Here is a 22,099-nt window from a genome sequence, read left to right on the forward strand (position 1 = left end):
CTTGAGCGACCGCACTTTGTTGTGTGCTGCTTCCAACCATTTGGTTCCCCAATTATGCATGATTCTTCTGTCAAACAGTAAGATGAAAAACGTAAATTTGTGGTAAGATTTTATGGGACCAAACTGCTATGGTCATTGGTCCCTGAGCTCACACACTATTAATCTAACTTAAACTAACTTAAGCTATGGACAACATACACACCCAGGCTCGAAGGAGGACTCAAACCTCCGACAGGGGGGAGCCAGTAAGATGATTGCGAGTAAAGTGGCAGCATATCGATACACATCGTGCCAACATACTTCTTTCACCGCTTTGTCAGCTGTATCATTTCCCTGTATCCTGATGTGTCCAGGTACACAGCAAACGACTGCCTCCTTGTCTCGGTGTTGGATCCACTGTCAGGTGTCCTAAATGATCTCACTCAACTGGTCTACCAGACACATTTGGTTGACCACTTGTAGCGCACTGAGTGAGTCAGAACATATGAGAAATTTTGTACTGGGATGTCTTTGAATCCACTCCAGTTCCATCATAATGTGATATAACTCCACACAATAATTCATAAATTGCTCTAGAAGTTATACTTGAAAAGCCCAATCAGGGGAAACTGCTGACCAACTGAGTGCATGCCTTTGCTGAGATCCATCTGTATAAACAGTAATTAAACTGTAGTATGTACTTAAAAATCAAAGAAAACATATTTGCAAAAAATGTACTCAGGAGTGCATGTTTTCTTGTTCTGCATCAAACTTAAAATCACTTTGGGCCACTGAAGATGCCAAGGTGGCAATTTGTTTCATCTCTGTATACTTATTCAAAGGTCTGATACATCCACGTCCATGAGACAGTTGGTGATGCAGATCCCAAAAGGCTTAGACGCAGGGGGCCAATTCTAGAACAGCAACTCAAAGTTGGAGTGGACTGCCACAGTAAATGCTAAAGTCTGAGGCAGAGCCTATCGTGCCAGAAGGAAGTACCGCTGAACCTGGAGTGGTGGTACACCACACTCTGCATACGGACTCTGAACTGGGCTGGTCCAAAAGGCTTCAGTTGATACCCGATTGCCCTCACAGTGGACAGCATCTAACATCTTGAGGTAGAAAGCACATGCTGATCTATTAACCACACCACATTTAATCATGACCTGACAAATGTCCTATAAAACTGCAGGAAGCAGAACCTGTCAGCTTTCCATGCCTTTCTGATGAGCCATTTCAAAATATTCAATGATTCCATGTTCTTTTTTTGCAAGTCTTTTGGGTGTGGGACGCACGTTAATTGTGTGTCAAATAGTAGACTGAAAAAGCTCACATCATTCTTAAAATTTAAAATATTGCCCCCACTGTGCTCTGCTCGGTTAAAACGTTGACGAGCATAGTTAAGACTGACACCAGTACAGTTAAGACTGACACAAGTAGTTTTTGCTACTGAGAACCTAAAACCAGTCACTGTTGGTGGAAATCCCATGGGGTGGGGGAGCACCATCCCTTCCCAGAGTTTATGGGACACTTTCATGAGACCCCTCTGCTTCTGGCTTCAGAGGCTCTGTCAGTAACTACAATACGGCCGGCATAGCCCCCAGTGTCACAAGTGCACATACCCTCTGGCCCGGCCCAACACTTGAAGGTACGTACAATAAGGCTGTGTCCCCTAGGAGATAAGTTTGTGTGAGATAGCAATGCTCCTCCCTATTGTTTAGGCACCAACAAAGCATGATAGTTTCCTTTGAGGTGGTGAATGTTCCTGTTAGTTCAAAATCTATAAAAATAATTATGATGGTAGAACTCCAGCTTGCCCTTAATGAATGATTAATGTATTAAAAATTGGTAAATAGCATTCTACTACAGGCACATTCCCTATTCTCTCTGGTGCCTTCTGTTTTATCTTGTCTCCATTTGCCCTCACAATGACATGTCCCTTCGCCAGTCTATCCCTGTCTCCTCCCTAAGGGTGAAATTAATGGTTCTCAAAGCTAGAAAATCTATTTCTATTTTTACATGCATCAGTCAACAGCTTTCAGAAACTTGCCACCTGAAGGGAAAGTACTGGGCAGCCATTCTCTCCCCTTGTAATTTTCCTTTGTCAGAGTTACATAATGTTTGACACTCACGTTTTCCAGGGACACAGAATTATTTGACTGTCCTAAATCTGCATAAATGTTCCAGAAGCATTTTTGCATTATACATGCTAAAAGTTTATTGCTTAAATCAAGATTGAACAAAAAATGATACATCTCTGTGACCATTTCACAGGACTGAGGAAAATTTCCTATTTCTTTATGCTCTAAAGATTTTTTTAAAAAATCATACAACACAAAATAAAAGAGGCGTTACATTTTATTAATCCTCAAATTTTTAGGCTTTTGTAGACACTCTACAAGCATTATAAGATAATAACTACTGTTTATGTCTGACTTTTATATCACCTAGTTTTATGTTATATATTGAGGTAGGATCATTACTTAACTTTCACCAGTCTTTAAAATTGTATTTTATTGGTCATTTCTTAGGGCTTTACAAGCATTCACTTTACAGAGACTGTGCATTTTATTTCAACATGCATCACTATAACATAAATAAACTCTTGAACAATGTTTAGAAGACAATAATATAATATTACAAAATTAGAACATTTTTTTGTAAACTAAACCTAATCAGTCTTATATATCAGGTCATATTTTGTTAAGATACTCATCATTATAAGAGTGCATTACATCATGCAGGATAAATGATATGTCTTCATTACCAATACACAATTTCTACACACCTATTAATTAATAAATTGTAGGCCATCATTTTGAACACAAAAAAGTCTCCTTTGAATGGACTAGGAAAAAAAAAGGTTGAGTGACACTTCCTTATTAAAAAGGAAAGTTTCCTAGTACAAGTGTTTCCTATATGCACGAATTTGGCTGAACTTCCCTTTACGTGCACATAAAACCATGTAACAAATTAATAGCACACAGTAGAAAGATCATAAAATATGGAATAACAACAACAAATAATGTGAAAGACCATATCGTGCTTTCTGGTCAAATCCCCATAGTAAAGAAAACCAAAGCCCTGAGCTCTGCTGGTCAAAAATGTATGCTGTTGTTTATGATTCAAATTGTAAATAATTGAACATTCTCTGGTCAACAACAAACAGTTAATCAAGCTGATGCTTTTTTTTTTTTTTTTTTTACTGAAAATAGAGTGGCAGCAATATTTGAATATGGTAGTAAAATGACCACGGGAAATTCATTAGCCAGTAGATTTTAAGTCTCACAGTTGAATGTGTTTCCTGTGAGTTGGTCTAAGTGTTACTTAAGATATTTTAAACCTGCATTGTGTGTACAGACAATCGTACAAAGTCAGTTTTAATGACAACATATAAATACTGTGTGATTACATGAAAAACTGATTTACCAATAGAATACTGTGACAAGAACTAACATTTAGAAGTTTCTATGATACCTTTACAGACATCTACCTTAAATATCTCTTATATGTAAGCACTGCTCATGCAGTACAAACACTTCTGATTAAAGCTTAGACTGTTGTACTCATTCACTGACGGGGCAAGAGTCATCATTCAGATTTTATGCTTGAAAGTTGTAACTTTTATGGCCAGTGTTACAACATACACAAAAACTGACTGGTACAGCAGAAACATTAATCAAAATTCATCACGAGATCTAATTTACAAAGTTGTTTCTCTAAAAGACATGATAAGAAAATCTTCCAGATGGCTCTGTAAAAATATTAGCAAAGATATGTTTCCATCAATAACATAACCAAACAAGCTTAGGCTAGTTCCTCAGATAAACAGCATTACAAAAGTATTAGGTCTTTCTCTATAACTAAGTGAACATCGAAAATCAATATTACATGTTATGAACCTAACAGATCCTGTAGAACATTATCTAGAAAATTTAAACGCTTGGAACAAGAGGTGTTACAATCTTCTAAAACAAAATCAATAGGTTCCTTCTTGGCATCAAGGTCTAACTGCAGATCCTTCATCCCCAAAGAAAGTTTCTTTTTCTGAAACATAATGAAAACAATTTAACTAAAAGTTTGGAACCACAAAGTCATCTGTATGTAATTAATGAGGTAACTGAACAGCTTCAAGATATTTTCTTTTGTTATTGAAAATATATATGTAGGCTGAGTGTTTAATTCCTAATCTTCAAAGAGAAATCTTCTTCCATCTATCTGAAAATTAATCTACTTCTTTTGCAGTTAAACTGGTTCTTTCCATTTAACACTTCACGATCAAAAGACATATTCTTATGAAGTCAGTAAAATTTTTTATCTTTATCTTTTATCTTTAAAAATTGCATGTCCTCCATCACATGACCTATTGAGAAATCACAGTTAAACTATCTTATAACAACTTTCACATCTGTTTCTGGAGAACCCATAAAACTTCCTCTATACCTAATATATAAAAATGAATATTTGTTTATTTGTTTGTTTTCTGTGCATTGCTATAATGTTTATCCAAATGCAATGAAACTTTGGCAAGATGTTGTGTCTACACCTGGGAACATTTGGTTATAACCACACACCTCCCATAGGGGTGGGGTTGGAAAAGGGATGACATGGCAGCATAACTGGCAGCATAACTCAGGAACATCTGGAACAATTTCAACCAAAATGTGTGTGAATATGTGGTGTGTGTGTGTGTGTGTGTGTGTGTGTGTGTGTGTGTGTGTGTAAACTCATTATTTATATAAAAATACTGAGAGGGTAATATACACCTACAATCTCTCATGGGCATGTGCGAGAGTGAAAAACCATGACATGTAAAAATATATTTGATGATGACTGTTATTAGTCTTTGGGGTCACTCGACTCATAGATTACAGTCCTAGTAAATATACACCCCTTGGAGGTGGAGTGTGTGTAGTGGAGAGTGCAAAGTCAGTGCCATATCAGCATCTCTCTGTAACGAATGAAGCAATTTCTACTAAACTTGATATACAGAGGGGTCCAACAAAATGTATCCACTGTTTAAAGGTCCATAACTTGCTAACTAATTGACAGAGTAGTCTCATTTTTGGTGAAAGTGTAGCTCAAAGCCCAACTTAACGATATCACTGTAGGTATTTGAAATGGTCACCATTAACATCTACACACAAACGATGCCGCCGAACTGCAGCATGAACTACTGACTGCAAAGTTTTCAGGATTCTCAAAGTTCATCCAAGGTGCGTGGCTTTTATCGATAAACGACGTCCTTTAGTTTTCCCCAGAGGAGATAGGTCTGGGGAACAAGGTGGATACTCCACAGCACCTCTACAGCCTATCCATCTTCCTGGTAGATTTTCGTCGAGATACACCCTGACACGATTTTGGTAGTGGGCTGGGGCACCATCTTGTTGAAAGTAAACTCTTCTGTCGCCATACAAGTCTTGGATGGCAGGTAAAATGGATGTCTGAAGCTTCTGAAGGTACACCTCACCGGTAACTGCGCAGTCAAAGAAGAATTGCACAATCATGCCCCGGTAAGACAACCCACAACTCACATTTACTCCTGGCAAATTCATGGCTTTGTCTACATGGACGTTCGGATTTTCGGCGGCCCAGTAGATGCAATTGTGACGATTTACTGTACCACTGAGTTTGAACTGTGCCTCATCAGGCCACACAATCGTCTCTACAAACTCTTCATTGTTGTGCACCATGTTAGTAAACCACTCGCAGTACTCCATTCTACAATCTCGGTCGTCCTCGTTCATTGCGTGTAGCAATTGTGGGATGTAGCACTTCCACTTTGCTGTCTTCAAAATTCGCTGAACACTTGAGCGACTCACTGCAGTTTCGCGGGCACACTGTCTCACAGACTTCTGTGGTGAACGAGTGAATTGCTGTAACACACAACGGGAGTTAACTGGACTTGTTACTGTTACAGGTTGTCCAGATTGTTGTTTGTGTACATCTTTAACACAGCCTTCGGCTTCAAATTTGTCTCGAATGCGACGAATCGTTAAACATTTTGGTGGCTCTGTTTGATACTCATTTCGCCATTGCCGTTGAACCTCATTAATGTTTTCGTACTTAAAATACCACTTCAAAACTGACTTCCTTTCATTGATTGTAAGCCTTGTGCCAGCCATGTTTACTCGAGTAACTAGGTGCAACTAAGAACAAAACACTGACTATCTGGTGACTGTCATCTAACAAAACAAAACAACGCAATACAACGCTTGTGTGGCGATTGCCGGAACTACAAACTATTACACTACCAAAGATGAGACAACTCCATCAACTAGTTTGCCAGTTATGGGCTTTTAAACAGTGGATACACGTTTTTGGACCCCTCTGTATGTATCACTGGAAAAAAATACTATGATAGTAAGACATCCCTAAGCATCCCTATGGCTGACGGTAAGGATGGGAAGAGGTGTCATAAAAGCGTAACTCACAAGTGTCTGGAGTACTTTCAACCGACTTTGGTATATACATGACTTACATACATGATTCATTATTTGTATAAAAATAGTGTTGGGAAAAGCTGCTCAAGATTGATCCTACTTTCATTTGTGACAGTGAAACTGTTGTTCCTGCTTGTGCCATTATATAACGAGGAAGCTACAGGAGATTACTAGCACGGTTGGACGATAATAGTCATGGAAACTGGTCACATCTTGTGCATGATCTTTACCTGGCAAAAACAATATCGTCCCCTATGTATATAATAAACATAGCACTGCAAAGGTATAAGGAATTATTGTAAAGACATTCAGCATCGATATTAACATATGTCTTCCACTGATGAAGATGGAGCAGTGCTCAGGTCACTGGACTTGCATTTGGAATACGTGAGATTCAAGTATCAGCTCAGCCACCCACATTTAGCTCTTTCTTGGTGTCCATAAGCCACTGATGGTGGGATAGCTCCTTTGTAAAGAACATTCACTATTGCCGTTTCCATTCTTGGCCATCAAAACTTCAGCTCTGTCTCCGATGAATCCATTATCAAGAAGATGTCAAGCCCTAATCTTCCTTATTTGCATCATTTATTAACAGTAGGCTTGCTTCCATTTACCTACAATGAAGACTCTCTGCTTCACTCTATCATACCATTTAAACTGTTATTTGTTTATACATTTATAAATGTCTTGGCTATCTGAACTATGCATTTACAAACAGAATTCAGGAAAAGCAGAAATCTGCATAGAGCTTCATAAAAGCAATAATTTCTTGAATGCAGTCTTATTTCATAAGCTAGCAATGAAACAGGCCAAATTTTTAATACCCATTTTGTATGGATAATGCAAAAATGCAAATTCAGCTTCAAAAGGCAAAGATAAACAGCTCCTCAACTGAAATGTTGTTCAGTTTGTTCATTTTTGCCCCCCCCCCCCCCCCCCCCCCCCCCCCCCCGTCTGTTGAGATCACCCTGACATGAACATATCGACAAATGCACAAAGAAAGGGATATGTTAGACCAAAAAAGAGCGACAGCACCAAAATAAAGTAGTCCTCCACAATGGTATTGTAAGATAAGTTGTGTGTGTACTTGACAGGTATCTGTCTATAATTTGGCATGATATATTCACTAGAGATCAGTGGAAATCCCTGGATGGAAGATAATGACTTTCTTGCAGCAAATAGGTGCATAGGTTTAGGAAATCATACAATGCAAATTTAAAAATTATTCTGCTACTTTCATCATAAATATTTCTTAGAGATCATACAGAAAAAGTAACATAATTATGGCACACACATAGGTATGCATAGTGCCATCTTTTCCTTCATTATTTGTAAATTGCATATGAAAGAAAATATATAATAATACTAACAACTCAATGCCAAATGTTGCACAGTGGCTAACAAAGTTTATCTTGATTAGATGCAGGAAAATGTACTGGGTACTATTACGAAAAGGAAAGATTGCTACCGGCCATAGAGAGGAATTATTGGGTGGCAGGCAGACACAACAAAAAGACTGCCATACATGTTGAGCTTTTGGGAAAAAGGCCTTCTCCTCAAATAGAAAACACACGCATTCACGCAAGCACAACTCACACACATGACTGCTGTCTCTGACTACTGAGGCCAGCCTCAGTGGTCAGAGAAAGTGGTCTTGTGTGTGTGTGTGTGTGTGTGTGTGTGTGTGTGTGTGTGTGTGTGTGTGTGTGCTGTCTACTTTAGAGAAAGGAATTTTGGCTGAAAGCTCAACATGTATGGTAGTCTTTTTGTGTGTTTGTCTGCAACTCAACATTTTCTTGATACAGTGAGTAGCAATTCTGCTCTTACTCCATGCTGGATTTTCCATTGTTTGAAAATGTACTGGACAGTAGATCTAAGTTGTTCCAATCACTTAACATCAGCACAATACTGAATGCTAATATTCAATGCATTAAAGCTACTCCAAAAACCATGTTAACACGAATATGGAAATCATGAAGCTCACATGTAACATGACTTTCTTCAGAGTGGTGAGAGGTGTGTAAGAACTGCAATTAACATTCATTGAGACACACACAAAAAAGTGTTTTCTAATAGCTTTAGTCTTAATCCCAAACGCCAGACAGATTCTGGTAGCCTAACAGTGTGTATAAAAAATACTTGGACTTATCTAGGGGCTATATGCGCATGAAAAATGTCTTACCACTGCATCATCTCACGTGATTACATGTGCCAGGTAATAAGAACAAACTATACGGTATCTTCACGATAAGACTCGATCACATTTCCAGTGGAATCTTTGACATGTAAAGGCTTGTATCTAAAATGGCAGGTGCAAAAGAGCAGTTTCATTGCCTGCAAATTAATGAGCCTCAAACCTTTGTAATTTATCCCTGGGAATCCCTAAAAAGAATTCATTTATGTAATGAGAACCCCAAACACAGCCCCACTATCAACAAGTCATGGAAACGGTTGAGCGTAGCTGATGAAGTTCATCGATTTCTGAGGGTGCGATGGCACGTGATATTACAATATAACAGTTTTTCAGACAGGCAGAAGTGAAGACAGGGATGTAACAGAGGCCTGGCAGTATGGTCATAGTCATGGTCCTGAAGCTATTTACAAGTGTATATGATGTGTGCAGTGATTTAGCAGGTTGGAGTTTTGTGCTCTGTTCAAGAATCTTAATTTAGATTTCCCATGATTTTCCTAAATCATTTCATGCAAATGCAGAGATAGTTTTTGATGATACAGTATTTATTATGTATGCCACAGTAAATAGTGACAAGTATTAAAAGCATTATTATAATTCTTCATGTATTTTCCCATTAATACATCATACTAAGAATGTATGTTTTGGTTTGTTCTGACTGTTTCATGTTCATCGTGGGACTGGCAGATGCAGAACCACAAGTCTTCATGTGAAACGGCAAACAGCATCACTGGACACCAGTGTTGCTGAGTTGACAGCTGTCAGGACAGAAGACAGCTCAATGCAACAAATCAGCCTCTACAATGACAATGAAGACAAGTGAAGAAATACTGTAAGAAAATGAAAGGATGAATGTTGGAATTCTGTTCTGTATTCAGTTCATGTCTAGCTTATTTGGTTACACAACAATTTCAATTAACTTTAATGTCTTTATATGTGGCAGTGTTGTGTATAATGATAATATGCAAAAAATATTTGTGAACTCTTCGACAATATTCAGTGGATATTTGATTTATACTTGAAGATTTATTTTTCTGAAAAACTGAAATTTACCTAATGGGAAAAGATTTCTTTGATTAATAAAATCTTCCAGGCTATTATGATGTGGCTGAATGGATTTCACATTAAAACCAAACGTTTCACCCCCATTTGCAGAGGACACTTTCAATGGGGGTTGTAGCTTCAAGTGTCCGATTCACACACTGGATCATTACCGACAGCATCAAAATTCGTTTACGCGTGTTCCCACACAGTGGTGTGATGTCACATGCTTTGAATACCTGAGCTGGTTGTTGTCATCTGCTGTTGCTATCACCCCATCTTTTTCAGCACTGGGATCCAGATGTCATTCAATTTTATGCCCTCCTCCTTCCTATTGAAATTCCTGCGGTGTTTAACAATCTTTAAGTCCACTCTGTACAGTCTTTCATGGTATCTGCTTGTGCCTACCAGTACTTGAGTCCTATCAAATGAATGAAGTGGTCTCCTGGCTGCACAGCATGTTCCACATCAGATGATCTGTCAATCTCTCCCGTTCTACAGTTGCATTTGTGCTCTGCTGGTCTTTTTTTATCATTGTTTTTGTAGTACTTCTGTCCCTTTCTCAATAAATGCCCAGAATCCTATAAATTCCTGCTTTTTGCAGCAGTTTGTGAGCACTCTTTGTCAGTTTTAGGTGAACATGTATCTTCCAGGTGGGTTCGTAGATTACCACAATGTTATGTTTTGTCAATATTTTTCCTGTTTGTTCAGTAATGTTCTTAACAAAAGCCAAGAAAACTTTCAATTCACAGGCACTTGGGCATCACTAAGATTTTTGTATGGTGGTCTTAATGTACATTTTACCTTAGTGGCCAAATAACCATTCTTAAGGGATGCATTGGTGAGGTGTTCTAATTCTGTGTTAAGCAGCTCTGGTTCACAAATGTTCCTTGCTCTATCTGTCAATGTTTTTATGGTGCCTTGCTTTTGTTATGGATGGTGGTTCAAGTCCTGTTGTAGGTAACAGCCTGTGTGCATGGGTTTTCAGTAAAATGTGTGGCCTAAGATACCACATTATTTCTTGAAAACCAGCGCATCAAGAAAATTTAATCTTCTCTCTGCCTGCCTCTACTCCTCCTCCACGGTAAACTGTATCTTCAAATTAATTCCATTGAGATGCTTCTGAAAACAACTTAGTTCCTCCCTCCCCATGCCTACACACAACAAACGTATCCTCTATGTACCAGAACCAAATATTCAGTTTTTTGTTCGCAGTTTCCAATACCTTCTCCTCGAATTTTTCCGTAAAGGAATTCGCTATAACTGGGCTTATGGGGGTTCCCCATTGGGGTATATTTTTGCTTCTTCCCCTGCTACTGTTTATTTTGTAAAATTTGTGGTGGGTCTTGCACCACCACTAGCAGGAAGCTGCGTCCCTGGCCGATATAACAGATCAGTATTTTGCCGACCCCAATACACCGCCAGATGAAAGTAGTATTACCTTTATCCTCTCTTCTCAGAGTCTGGAACATTTCGTGCCACCCCAAAGTTTGTGAGATATTAAATAATGGGTGTTTAGTTAAAGAGATCAGTGAGACTGACTTTACAAGAGATATGACTGTGAACTCTTCAACAATATTCAGGTGATATTTGATTTATATTTGAAGATTTATTTTTCTGGAAAACTGAAATTTACCTAATGGGAAAAGATTTCTTCAATTAATAAAATGTTCCAGATAATCCATGGGGAAGTATAATGCGAAGTGAAAATATTAAATACAGTGAAAATAACAATTTAGTGTATCAGAGATCGTCGCTAGTTGTGATGAAGTAGTCCACTACTATCTCTGAACTGCTATAGCAACAGATCAACAACTACTTATAAATCTGAAATATAAGGTTGTTGGCTGCTAATAAATCAGTAACTATTAAGCCTTCTACTATCAATCAGCAAACATAACCTGCAGCCACAATATAAATTTATACTTCAGACAGCTGTAGCAGTACACACATAGCCTGCAATTAATTAATAAAGAAGTTGAAGCATGTGACCACCACCAATGCATTATATATGCTACAGGTCCCACCAGCAAGGCCACAGTCACCCAGCCATCCCACCCTCATTGACACAAATGCACATAAATATATACGTCTATACATGACTTGCATTTTTGCCATGTGCTACCTAGCTAGATCTCTCTCTCTCTCTCTCTCTCTCTCTCTCTCTCTCTCTCTCTCACATATACAACCAACAGTTCCAACCCATGCCTCCAAGTCACCTTCGTTACGTGCCACACCTCACCAGCTGTACATCACATGCCTAGCCCATGCACCTGCTACCCCTGCCTCCCACACTCCTAGCCAGCAAACCTGTTGCTCCCTCCGAGATTCTAGTGACCCATCCCCAATCACACTTCCTGCCTCCTACCTCGCACCCCCTCTACTCACTGAACACTAGTCCACCAGCCAAAATCCAGTCCTGGCATTGATCTCTTGTGTGTGTGTTTTTTGATGACTCAATACTCTACCTATTTGGTGAGTGGTCTCCTTTACTTGTGAATTATTTACATTCTGTCACAACTTTACCATGCATTTATTTCTTTTATTTATTGATTTATATATTTATTCCTCCATGGATCACCTTACAATGATAAAGGGTTTGTGAAAATACACTCCTGGAAATTGAAATAAGAACACCGTGAATTCATTGTCCCAGGAAGGGGAAACTTTATTGACACATTCCTGGGGTCAGATACATCACATGATCACACTGACAGAACCACAGGCACATAGACACAGGCAACAGAGCATGCACAATTCGGCACTAGTACAGTGTATATCCACCTTTCGCAGCAATGCAGGCTGCTATTCTCCCATGGAGACGATCGTAGAGATGCTGGATGTAGTCCTGTGGAACGGCTTGCCATGCCATTTCCACCTGGCGCCTCAGTTGGACCAGCGTTCGTGCTGGACGTGCAGACCGCGTGAGACGACGCTTCATCCAGTCCCAAACATGCTCAATGGGGGACAGATCCGGAGATCTTGCTGGCCAGGGTAGTTGACTTACACCTTCTAGAGCACGTTGGGTGGCACGGGATACATGCGGACGTGCATTGTCCTGTTGGAACAGCAAGTTCCCTTGCCGGTCTAGGAATGGTAGAACGATGGGTTCGATGACGGTTTGGATGTACTGTGCACTATTCAGTGTCCCCTCGACGATCACCAGTGGTGTACGGCCAGTGTAGGAGATCGCTCCCCACACCATGATGCCGGGTGTTGGCCCTGTGTGCCTCGGTCGTGTGCAGTCCTGATTGTGGCGCTCACCTGCACGGCGCCAAACACGCATACGACCATCATTGGCACCAAGGCAGAAGCGACTCTCATCGCTGAAGATGACACGTCTCCATTCGTCCCTCCATTCACGCCTGTCGCGACACCACTGGAGGCGGGCTGCACGATGTTGGGGCGTGAGCGGAAGACGGCCTAACGGTGTGCGGGACCGTAGCCCAGCTTCATGGAGACGGTTGCGAATGGTCCTCGCCGATACCCCAGGAGCAACAGTGTCCCTAATTTGCCGGGAAGTGGCGGTGCGGTCCCCTACGGCACTGCGTAGGATCCTACGGTCTTGGCGTGCATCCGTGCGTCGCTGCGGTCCGGTCCCAGGTCGACGGGCACGTACACCTTCCGCCGACCACTGGCGACAACATCGATGTACTGTGGAGACCTCACACCCCACATTGTTGAGCAATTCGGCGGTACGTCCACCCGGCCTCCCGCATGCCCACTATACGCCCTCGCTCAAAGTCCGTCAACTGCACATACGGTTCACGTCCACGCTGTCGCAGCATGCTACCAGTGTTAAAGACTGCGATGGAGCTCCGTAAGCCACGGCAAACTGGCTGACACTGACGGCGGCGGTGCACAAATGCTGCGCAGCTAGCGCCATTCGACGGCCAACACCGCGGTTCCTGGTGTGTCCGCTGTGCCGTGCGTGTGATCATTGCTTGTACAGCCCTCTCGCAGTGTCCGGATCAAGTATGGTGGGTCTGACACACCGGTGTCAATGTGTTCTTTTTTCCATTTCCAGGAGTGTAAATAGCTCTAAAACATACACTTACACAGAAGCAATAAGTATGTTTTTTTGAGGATAGGAAAGGTGATAGGTCGTGCCTTGATGAAGGAACAATCCTGGTATTGGCTTCAAATGACTCAGGAAAACCTGAATGAAGTTGGCCAGACAGAGCAAACTCCATCCTCACAAATATGAGGCCAGCGTCTTAACAAATGCCCTGCCCAGTTCAGTTGGTCTTTATTGTAGAATGTTACTGATTTACACACAGTGTGCTCCATATAACTTATAATATAAACACAGTTTTGATTTTGATCACTGCGCAAATCGAGGACACCCACCGGCAGCTCCTAAACCACGAACATGCTGCTATGCTCCTCTGACTAACTCTAGTCTGTTCAGAAAACAGATTCCAGGTCCATAAAAGTGCCACTATTCCCCATGTAGGTTCACGTCCTCCCCTCAGGCTACCTGAAAAAACTGAATCAACATCCTCCCCCCTCCCGTGGTGAAAGAAATGTGGACCTCAGAAGAGTGAAGACATTACTATCAACTCCTATTAGATCTTGGCGCATGATTTTCTTACAAAAGCATTGTACTTGACAAGTTGTTGTTCTTTTCCCCTTTCATTATCAACCATTTACTACTCTGAATCCTCTAAGCAAACTTTGATTGTGTAGTTTGGATTACTTATGAAAATCATTTTAGCTGCCTTTTAAATATTTGTATTTTAGTAATCTTTTCATCTCCTTGGGCAATTTATTGTACAATCTTATTCCTTCATACAAAAATGCTATTTTGAGTTTTTGTTTGTTTTTCTTTTGTAAATGTAAGCCTGAAATGTCTTTTGTTCCGTGATTATGCGTAAAACTGGTATTGATTTAGTAATGTTTTTCCTGATGTGCACAATACACTGGTGCAGGAGGGATACCCAGTTTATTAAACAGCTTTTTACAAAGAGCTCAACTATTACTTCTGGTTATTATTCATACTGTCTTTTCTGCAGTATAAGAATGGTGTCCATGTTTTGTGCCTTCAATCCCCAGAAAATAATCCTATAACTAAGAACTGAGTCCGCATGGGAAGAGCATGTCATCACAAGACACTGGCTGTTACGAACTGATGGTAGAGCCCTAGGAGCAAAACATGCTGGTGAAATTCTTCTTGGCGGCACCTTTGTGTGTTCATTCCATGTTAACTGACAATCAATATTCATCCCTAGAAACTTTGCGTTTGTCACACAGTCTATACCAGATGTAGAAGCATGAAACCACAATTTGGTTGCAATAACTGAAAGTCTGTTGTTTGAAGCTGATAAACAATATTTTATTCAAAATTATCTCCATTGTTATTTATACTTTTCTCCCACCTATTTGGCAGGCTAAGAATACAAAAAAGCCAGTTCTTCTTTTGAAGCGAACCAGTCAGCGAGCCATTTTCGTACATTTTCATATCAATTGAAGAGCTGTTCAGCGAGAGCATGTCCCAGTGATTCAAATAGATGATAATTGGACAGAACCAAGTCAGAAGAATAAACCACATGCCCTGGTATTTCCCAACTGAATGCCTTGATTGTTTCCCAGACCCATTTTGCTGTGTGTGACGGGGCAATATGGCTTCGTGTTGCCGTTTTCTATATTCCGGTCCTTTTTTACGTAATGCTCAATTTAAATCGATCATTTGCTCTTGGTAGCAATCAGTGTTAACAGTTTCACCAGGTTTTAACAACTCATAATAGATGACACCCTTCTGATCCCATCAAACACAGAGCATTGTCTTCTTTCCAAAGCGATTTGATTTTGCAGCAGATGTCGATGGTATGCCTGGATTCACCCATGATTTACAGTGCTTAGGATTCTCAAAATATATCCAGTTTTCATCACCTGTCACTATTCGATAGAGAAGTGATTTTCTTTTGTATCTGGTGAGCAGCATTTCACAAGTGGTCCTTCAATCTGCTTGCTGTCTTTCATTCAGCTCATTCAGAACCCATTTTTCCACTTTCTGCACCTTTCCCATAGCTGTCCGCCTCCATAGCAATCGCCGAAGTGGCGTCAAATAAAAAAGACTTGCAATATGGCGACTGAACCCCGAAGTAGATATTCCGGTCAATAAATGCCATACGATCATTTCATTTTTTCCCCATAGCTTTCAACCAAAGAGAAATGGCTTTCTGCATCACATTCAATTGTTCAGCAAGTTCCTGTTGAGTTTGAGTATCATCATCATCCAATAAGGCTTGCAATTCGTTGTCTCTCAACCTTTTCAGTGGTTTCCCATGCTTGTCATCTCTCACATCAAAATCCCCACATCTGAATTTTTTGAACCACTCAAAATACTGTGTTTTCTCAAGAACATACTCATCAAAAGCTTCGACAAGCATTCGATGTGATTATGCTGCAGTTTTCTTCAAATGATAACAGAAAACCAACGCTGTCCGCAAATAGTAGTTTGTAGGCACAAAATTCGACATGTTAACGAGTTTGAAACAGATACTGATGTATGGAACTTGGGCTACTGTCTGCCGACATTTGTTGTCTGTTGTTACAAGAAGCACCTATAGGGTAATTCCAGTTTCATATTTCTACACCTGGTAGATTTGTCATGTGCACTTACTGTTACAGAATTGTGTCCATCTTTGTGCTGAAGTGCACACTGTTCATTTTCTTTATGTTCAATGCTGATTTATTACATTCTGTCCAATTGTAAACACCACTGATTGTTTCATACGCTTTCTCTACTTGGAGTTTTGGTGTTTCAGTGACTATGATGTTGCTGTCATAAGCAAAAATAAATTTTTCTCCATATCTTGTATTGTCTGGAAAGTCATTGATACATTAATAACAGAATTTTGGGCCCAGTAACTGCCCTGAGGAACACCTATGTTTATGGGTTTCTTGTCTGACAATTATTTTATTAAAAATTTATCATCAGCAAATGTGTGAACCACCTCTACCTTTTTGACTCTGTTTGCTAGGTAAGACTGGAACCATTCATTTGTTATTCCTTTTACACCTAGTGCTTCTAGCTTGTTTGTAACTTGAGTCACAAATGATGGCAGTTGAGTTTAGGTTTGTTTTGTGCACGTATGTCACATGTTCTCTGACAGCCAGTGAGCGTTCATTAGTGTTCTGAATGCTCTGCTGTGAATGTTGCAGCCAATGCAAGCATTAAACTTGATTTTAGTAAGAGATTTAGTAAATTTTTATTCCATTCTCTGTTACTTGTCATCGCTGATAGTGATGGAAGCAACAAATTCTACTTAACTAAATGGGAGGCACAATTTCCAAGGTGCACGCTTTCCTCAAGCACAAATCATATATAAGCGTGTCCCACAACTGTTTCTTGTAACCAACAACAACGAAATCATAGTCTGCACCTCGACCCGCATGTACTGCCATTGTTCGTGAATCTGATTGCAGTAGTATTTTATGATCAATAGAGTTAAAGATCTGAGACAAGCCTTAAAGTATGCCTATAACAGAGTCATCCTTCTCAAGAGCTTCAAGTACCGTATTTTTAAATTAAGTAATGGCCAACGTTGTACTTCTCTTGCTTCAGAAACCAAACATATAAATTCATATATCATTCTAAAGGTAATCTCTGGATGAAGACATTACTACGCTGCACTAATCTTTTGCAAATGTATCAAAAGCATGAAATTTCATTTTTCTAGGGGTTAATACCACAGTGAACAGTTCATATCAATTGAAAATTGCAATGTACCAGTGTACAAAGCTTTCTCAATAATACCTAAGAACGGCAGCAATATAGAAATGATAGATAGTTATTCATCAGATAGGTGGCATCGAGTTGCAAACAAACATGATGAAAATGTGAAAATGAATGCTAGAAATATCTCAACTTTTGGACGCAGTCCTACTTCATAAGTGCAGAAAACCCACACACATTCATACAAAAATTCTCTCTCTCTCTCTCTCTCTCTCTCTCACACACACACACACACACACACACACACACACACACACACACACACAGAGCCATGTTCTCCTGGCATCAAGCCTCAAGCGTTGACCAAGAGAAAGAGTAGTCATGTATGTGGGAGTTCTTGTGTGAATAAGTGTGAGTTTTCTACTTCTGACCTAGGACATTGTCCAAAAGCTGAACTATTTCTAGCATTCTTTTTGACTGTGCCTGTCTGTGACTCAAGTCTCCTCTATGTGATGAGTGGCAATATGTCTTATGTTACTGTCATGACCATCTATGGAAAGTGGTTGAAGAATGGTGATACCTCAAACAGGCAGCAAGTTATCTGATGTCCACACCTCATCATGGAAAGTAGAGGTTGGAAGCTTCGAACATTATGAGGAGGATAGGCAGTGATCTGTCACAGATTTGATGACAAAGCTGGTGCAAGCATAAGTGTTACAAAAATCACAGTTCAGTGCACATTACTGAACATGGGGTGTCACAGGAGACGATATCTACATGTTCCCATGTTGACCTAACACTACCACAATTACAACTGCAGTGGACATAGGATCATCGAGATAAAGCTCATTTCTTGTTACATCAGGTCGACGGTCACATCTGGGTATGCCATTATCCAGGGGAATGCGTACTCGAAAGATGCAGCGTGCAATTAATGCAAGCCGGTGATGGCAGTGTTATGCTATCGAAATGTCCACCTACGCTTCCACTGAACTGTGACAGGTGTGGACTATGTGCAAATTATTGTGTTCCACCTACATCCATTTATGCTAGATGTCTTCCTCGAAGATGACTGCATCTTCCAAAAGGATAACTGTCTGTGTCACAAGGCCAGATTTGTGCTAAATGATTTGAGGAGCCTGACAATGAACTCTGCCTATAAACCACCAGCCGATAATTTACGGCAGCTGCATGAGCTGTGCAAAGACATCTGGCACCACATAGCTCCAGAAACGAACCAACGTCCTGGTGGGGCCATGCCACTCCAAGTGACTGCTATATTTCATTCCAAAGGTGGACCGACACACTATTAAGCAGGTCATAGTAATTTTTGGCTCACCTGTATATTTTATCCCTTCATTTAGTTTGAAAACCCCACCCTTAAGTTTGTATAAGCACCTTTGACTGATCGTATAATATGAACTATTTTGTAGATCACACATTTATTATTTTACTTCACTTCTGCAGCAACAAAAGGGCTAATTTATCACAAATAAATTATACTGTGTCCATTTTTCCCTAACAACTGAAAAGAATGAGAAAGCAACAGTCTTGAAATAAATCAAAGTCACATCTTTCTCACTAAAACGAGAGTGCTGCATTCAAGTTATACTTCAACTAACTATGTAGCATCCTATGATTGCCCAAGTCCTACGTTCACTTTTCATGGACTCCAGCATTTCTTGTGATTATTTTGCATGCACTAACAAAGAATGCCTAAATGAAAAATGGTGTGTATGCAACTTTCATAAGATCAAAGAATTGTGTGCTAATTGCAAAATAAACTTTTCCTAAATTTCCCCTTCTATTAAGAAAAAGAGGGAGAAAGGGTTCTTGGCAAAAGAGTAACTTTTTTCGATCCTTCCTTCCTTTTCTTTCCAACCTATGATGCTCATCCTTGATAAATAATAACATCAACTTCTTTCTGTTTGGTATTATTGTAGAACAATGAAAAAACAAATTTATAGTACACTCCTATGAGGCAACATGATAGCATGAAGTATGAGAAAAAAATGGAACTTACTGGTAACAGACTAGAGAATCCATAAGAAAGTTCAGACAGTCGAGAGGAAATCATAACGAGAGAACGTTTAAGCTGAAGATTTTGCTCTACTAGATCATGGAGCCTATCTTCCATTGGCTCTGGTGTTTTTGCCAGTGACTGTCTTGCAGATGGACGTGAAGGAGTACGTAACTTTGTATCTGTCTCCCTGCGCCATGTGTCACGAGCTGCTTGCTGCTGTTGCTCCTGCAACTGTCGCAGAAGTCGGCGAACCTATAACACATAGATGTGTGCTGAAAGACAGTGTAGATGTTTTCTCAAGGACTACATGGACATGAAACAAGAGAAAGGCACATCTTACTTGTGTGCACAGTACTATTTCTGATTAGTCAAATATAACAAAAAAGCCATGGCTAACTTAAACAGCAGTCAAGCCAAAAATGAGGATCTACCCTAATAATCAACTAAAAATGTATCTATAAGCATATCAATTTTACACATAATAATTCAAATACCCATTTAATATCCTCTGTCCTTATGTAGCATATGTGCTACATCCAGCTTTTTTTTTAGTTCAGAGAATAAACTTAACTCTCTATGTCTGACTGTAGCGTATACATTACATCATGCGGCTTTTGTGCACCACTGGCTTTCATTTCTGCATATTCCCAGTAGGTGGCAGTATGTAATTTATGAAAGCTGTTTATCACAGTGTCTGGATGCTTCAGGAAATTAAGGTAATTTCTGTTGGTTTTTAGTATTTTTGAACTACAGTATACTAGAATATACAGCAATATGCTATTATTTTACTGCAATATTAATGCACATGGGCGAGAGGGCGCTTCGGTTGGTTTATAATGACTTTTATCGTGATATTTAATGAGGACAAGTTTACTGTAACATCACTATATGTTTCCTTTAACAGCCATAGGAGCCCAAGTGCAATAATATTGTGGTTGGGTAATAATATAGCCTGCACTATAGAATAAGTGACTGTTTATTTCATAACAACAATATATTAAAATATTTTTCCCATGTAGAAGTTGCTTTACATTTGGCAACAAGCTGCTGTTTCACATTATAAAGGCATTGTTTTCATAATGTTTATGTTTTATACTGAGTTTTATGAATATTACATATATTTCAGTTAATTTCTAACATAAATAGCATTCATTTGGAACACATTCCAAAATTTTGATGAGGGATGTCAATATTTTTAAATTTAGTACTTTCTTATTTACACATTCAAAGCCACTTGTAGGTATAAAACACAGTCAGAAATTGTGCTCAATACTTTCTCAGAAAATTAATACGAATTATTATGAGCTATTAGTTCAGGAGCCCACTCATAGTGTAAACGCTTGCGAAAATGTGCTTGACCTCTTAGTAAGAAATAATCCTGAGGAATTAGGAAGCACGATGACCGATACAGGAATTTGTGACCACAAGGTATCTGTAGCGAGACTGAATACCATAATATCCAAGTCTACCAAAAACAAGCACAAAATATTTCTGTTTAAAAATACAGACAAAAAAATCGATTGATGTCTTCTTAAGAGACTATCTTCTTCTCTTCCCAACTAACTATGTAAGTAATGGCCATATGTGGCTTAAATTCGGTGAAATCCAGTGAGATTTATACCATATGAATTAATAAGAGACAGAACTGATGGTACACGAAACAGCTTAGAACACTGCTGCAGAAGCAAAGAAAAATTCATGCCACATTTAAAAGTGTGTAAAATCTCCAAGATTGGCAAAGTTTTACAGAAGCTTGAAATTTAGTGTGAATTTCAATGTGAGATGCACTTAATAGTTTCCGCAATGAAACACTGTCTTGAAATCTGTCAGGAATTTCCGAGATTCTAATCATATGTAAAGTACAATCCATACCTCTGCTGTGGAACAGTGATGAGAATGTTACCGATGATAGTGTCACTAAAGCAGATGTGCTGAAGTAAATTTTCCAGAAATTGAAATAAGAACTGCAGAAAACATGATAATTTAAAAGTAAATATCTTCAATGTAGCAAAGCAGCTCAAATTAGTTAATAAAGAAAGTCTTCTGGTCCAGATTCCACACCAATTAGATTCCTTTCAGAGTACACTGATGTAGTAACTCCATATGTAGCAATAATACACAAAAGCTCGCTTGGCAAAAGATCTGTACCTGAAGAGTGGAAAGTTGCACAAGTTACACCAGTACTTCAAGAGAGGTAATAGGAGTAATCTATAGTGTTACAAAGCCATATCAATGAAATCAATATGCAGTACGATTTTGGAACATAAAATGTGTTTAATCGTTATGAATTATCTCACACTAAATGATCCATTGGCACATAGTCAGCACGGATTCAGAAAATACCATTCTTGTCAAACACAATTAGCTCTTTATCTAATGAAGTAATGAGTGCAATCAACAGAGGATCTCAAATTGACTCCATATTTCTAGGTTCCCAGAGGGATTTTGATACCATTTCTCAGAAGAGACTTCTAATCAAACTGTGTATCCATGAAGTATCATCTCTGTAGTGTGACTGGATTCATAATTTCCTGTCAGAAAGGTCACAGTTTGTAGTAACTGATGGAGAGTCATTGAGGAAAATATAAGTGATATCTGGCATTCCCCAAGGAAACGTTACAGGACACCTGCTGTTCCTAATCTACATAAATGATTTAGGAAACAATCTGAGTAGTTTGCAGATGATGCCGCCATTTACAGTCTACTGAAGTCATCATATAATCAAATCCAGTTGCAAAATG

General features: G+C 39.4%; 1 protein-coding gene across 1 annotated transcript in view; it reads right to left on the reverse strand.

The window, feature by feature from the left end:
• Window positions 1-3,161: 3,161 nt before the first annotated feature.
• LOC126419290 (uncharacterized) overlaps window positions 3,162-22,099 on the reverse strand; it is a 39,203-nt gene continuing 20,265 nt past the window's right edge. Inside the window, exons 4-5 of the mRNA XM_050086454.1 lie at window positions 19,359-19,610; window positions 3,162-4,026 (exon numbers count right to left, since the gene is read on the reverse strand). Coding sequence (XP_049942411.1) covers window positions 3,874-4,026; window positions 19,359-19,610 — 405 coding nt within the window. The 3' untranslated portion in view covers window positions 3,162-3,873. The remainder of the gene's footprint in view (window positions 4,027-19,358; window positions 19,611-22,099) is intronic.

This window comes from Schistocerca serialis, chromosome 9, assembly GCF_023864345.2.
Source record: "Schistocerca serialis cubense isolate TAMUIC-IGC-003099 chromosome 9, iqSchSeri2.2, whole genome shotgun sequence".
Classification (NCBI taxonomy): Eukaryota; Metazoa; Arthropoda; class Insecta; order Orthoptera; family Acrididae; genus Schistocerca; species Schistocerca serialis.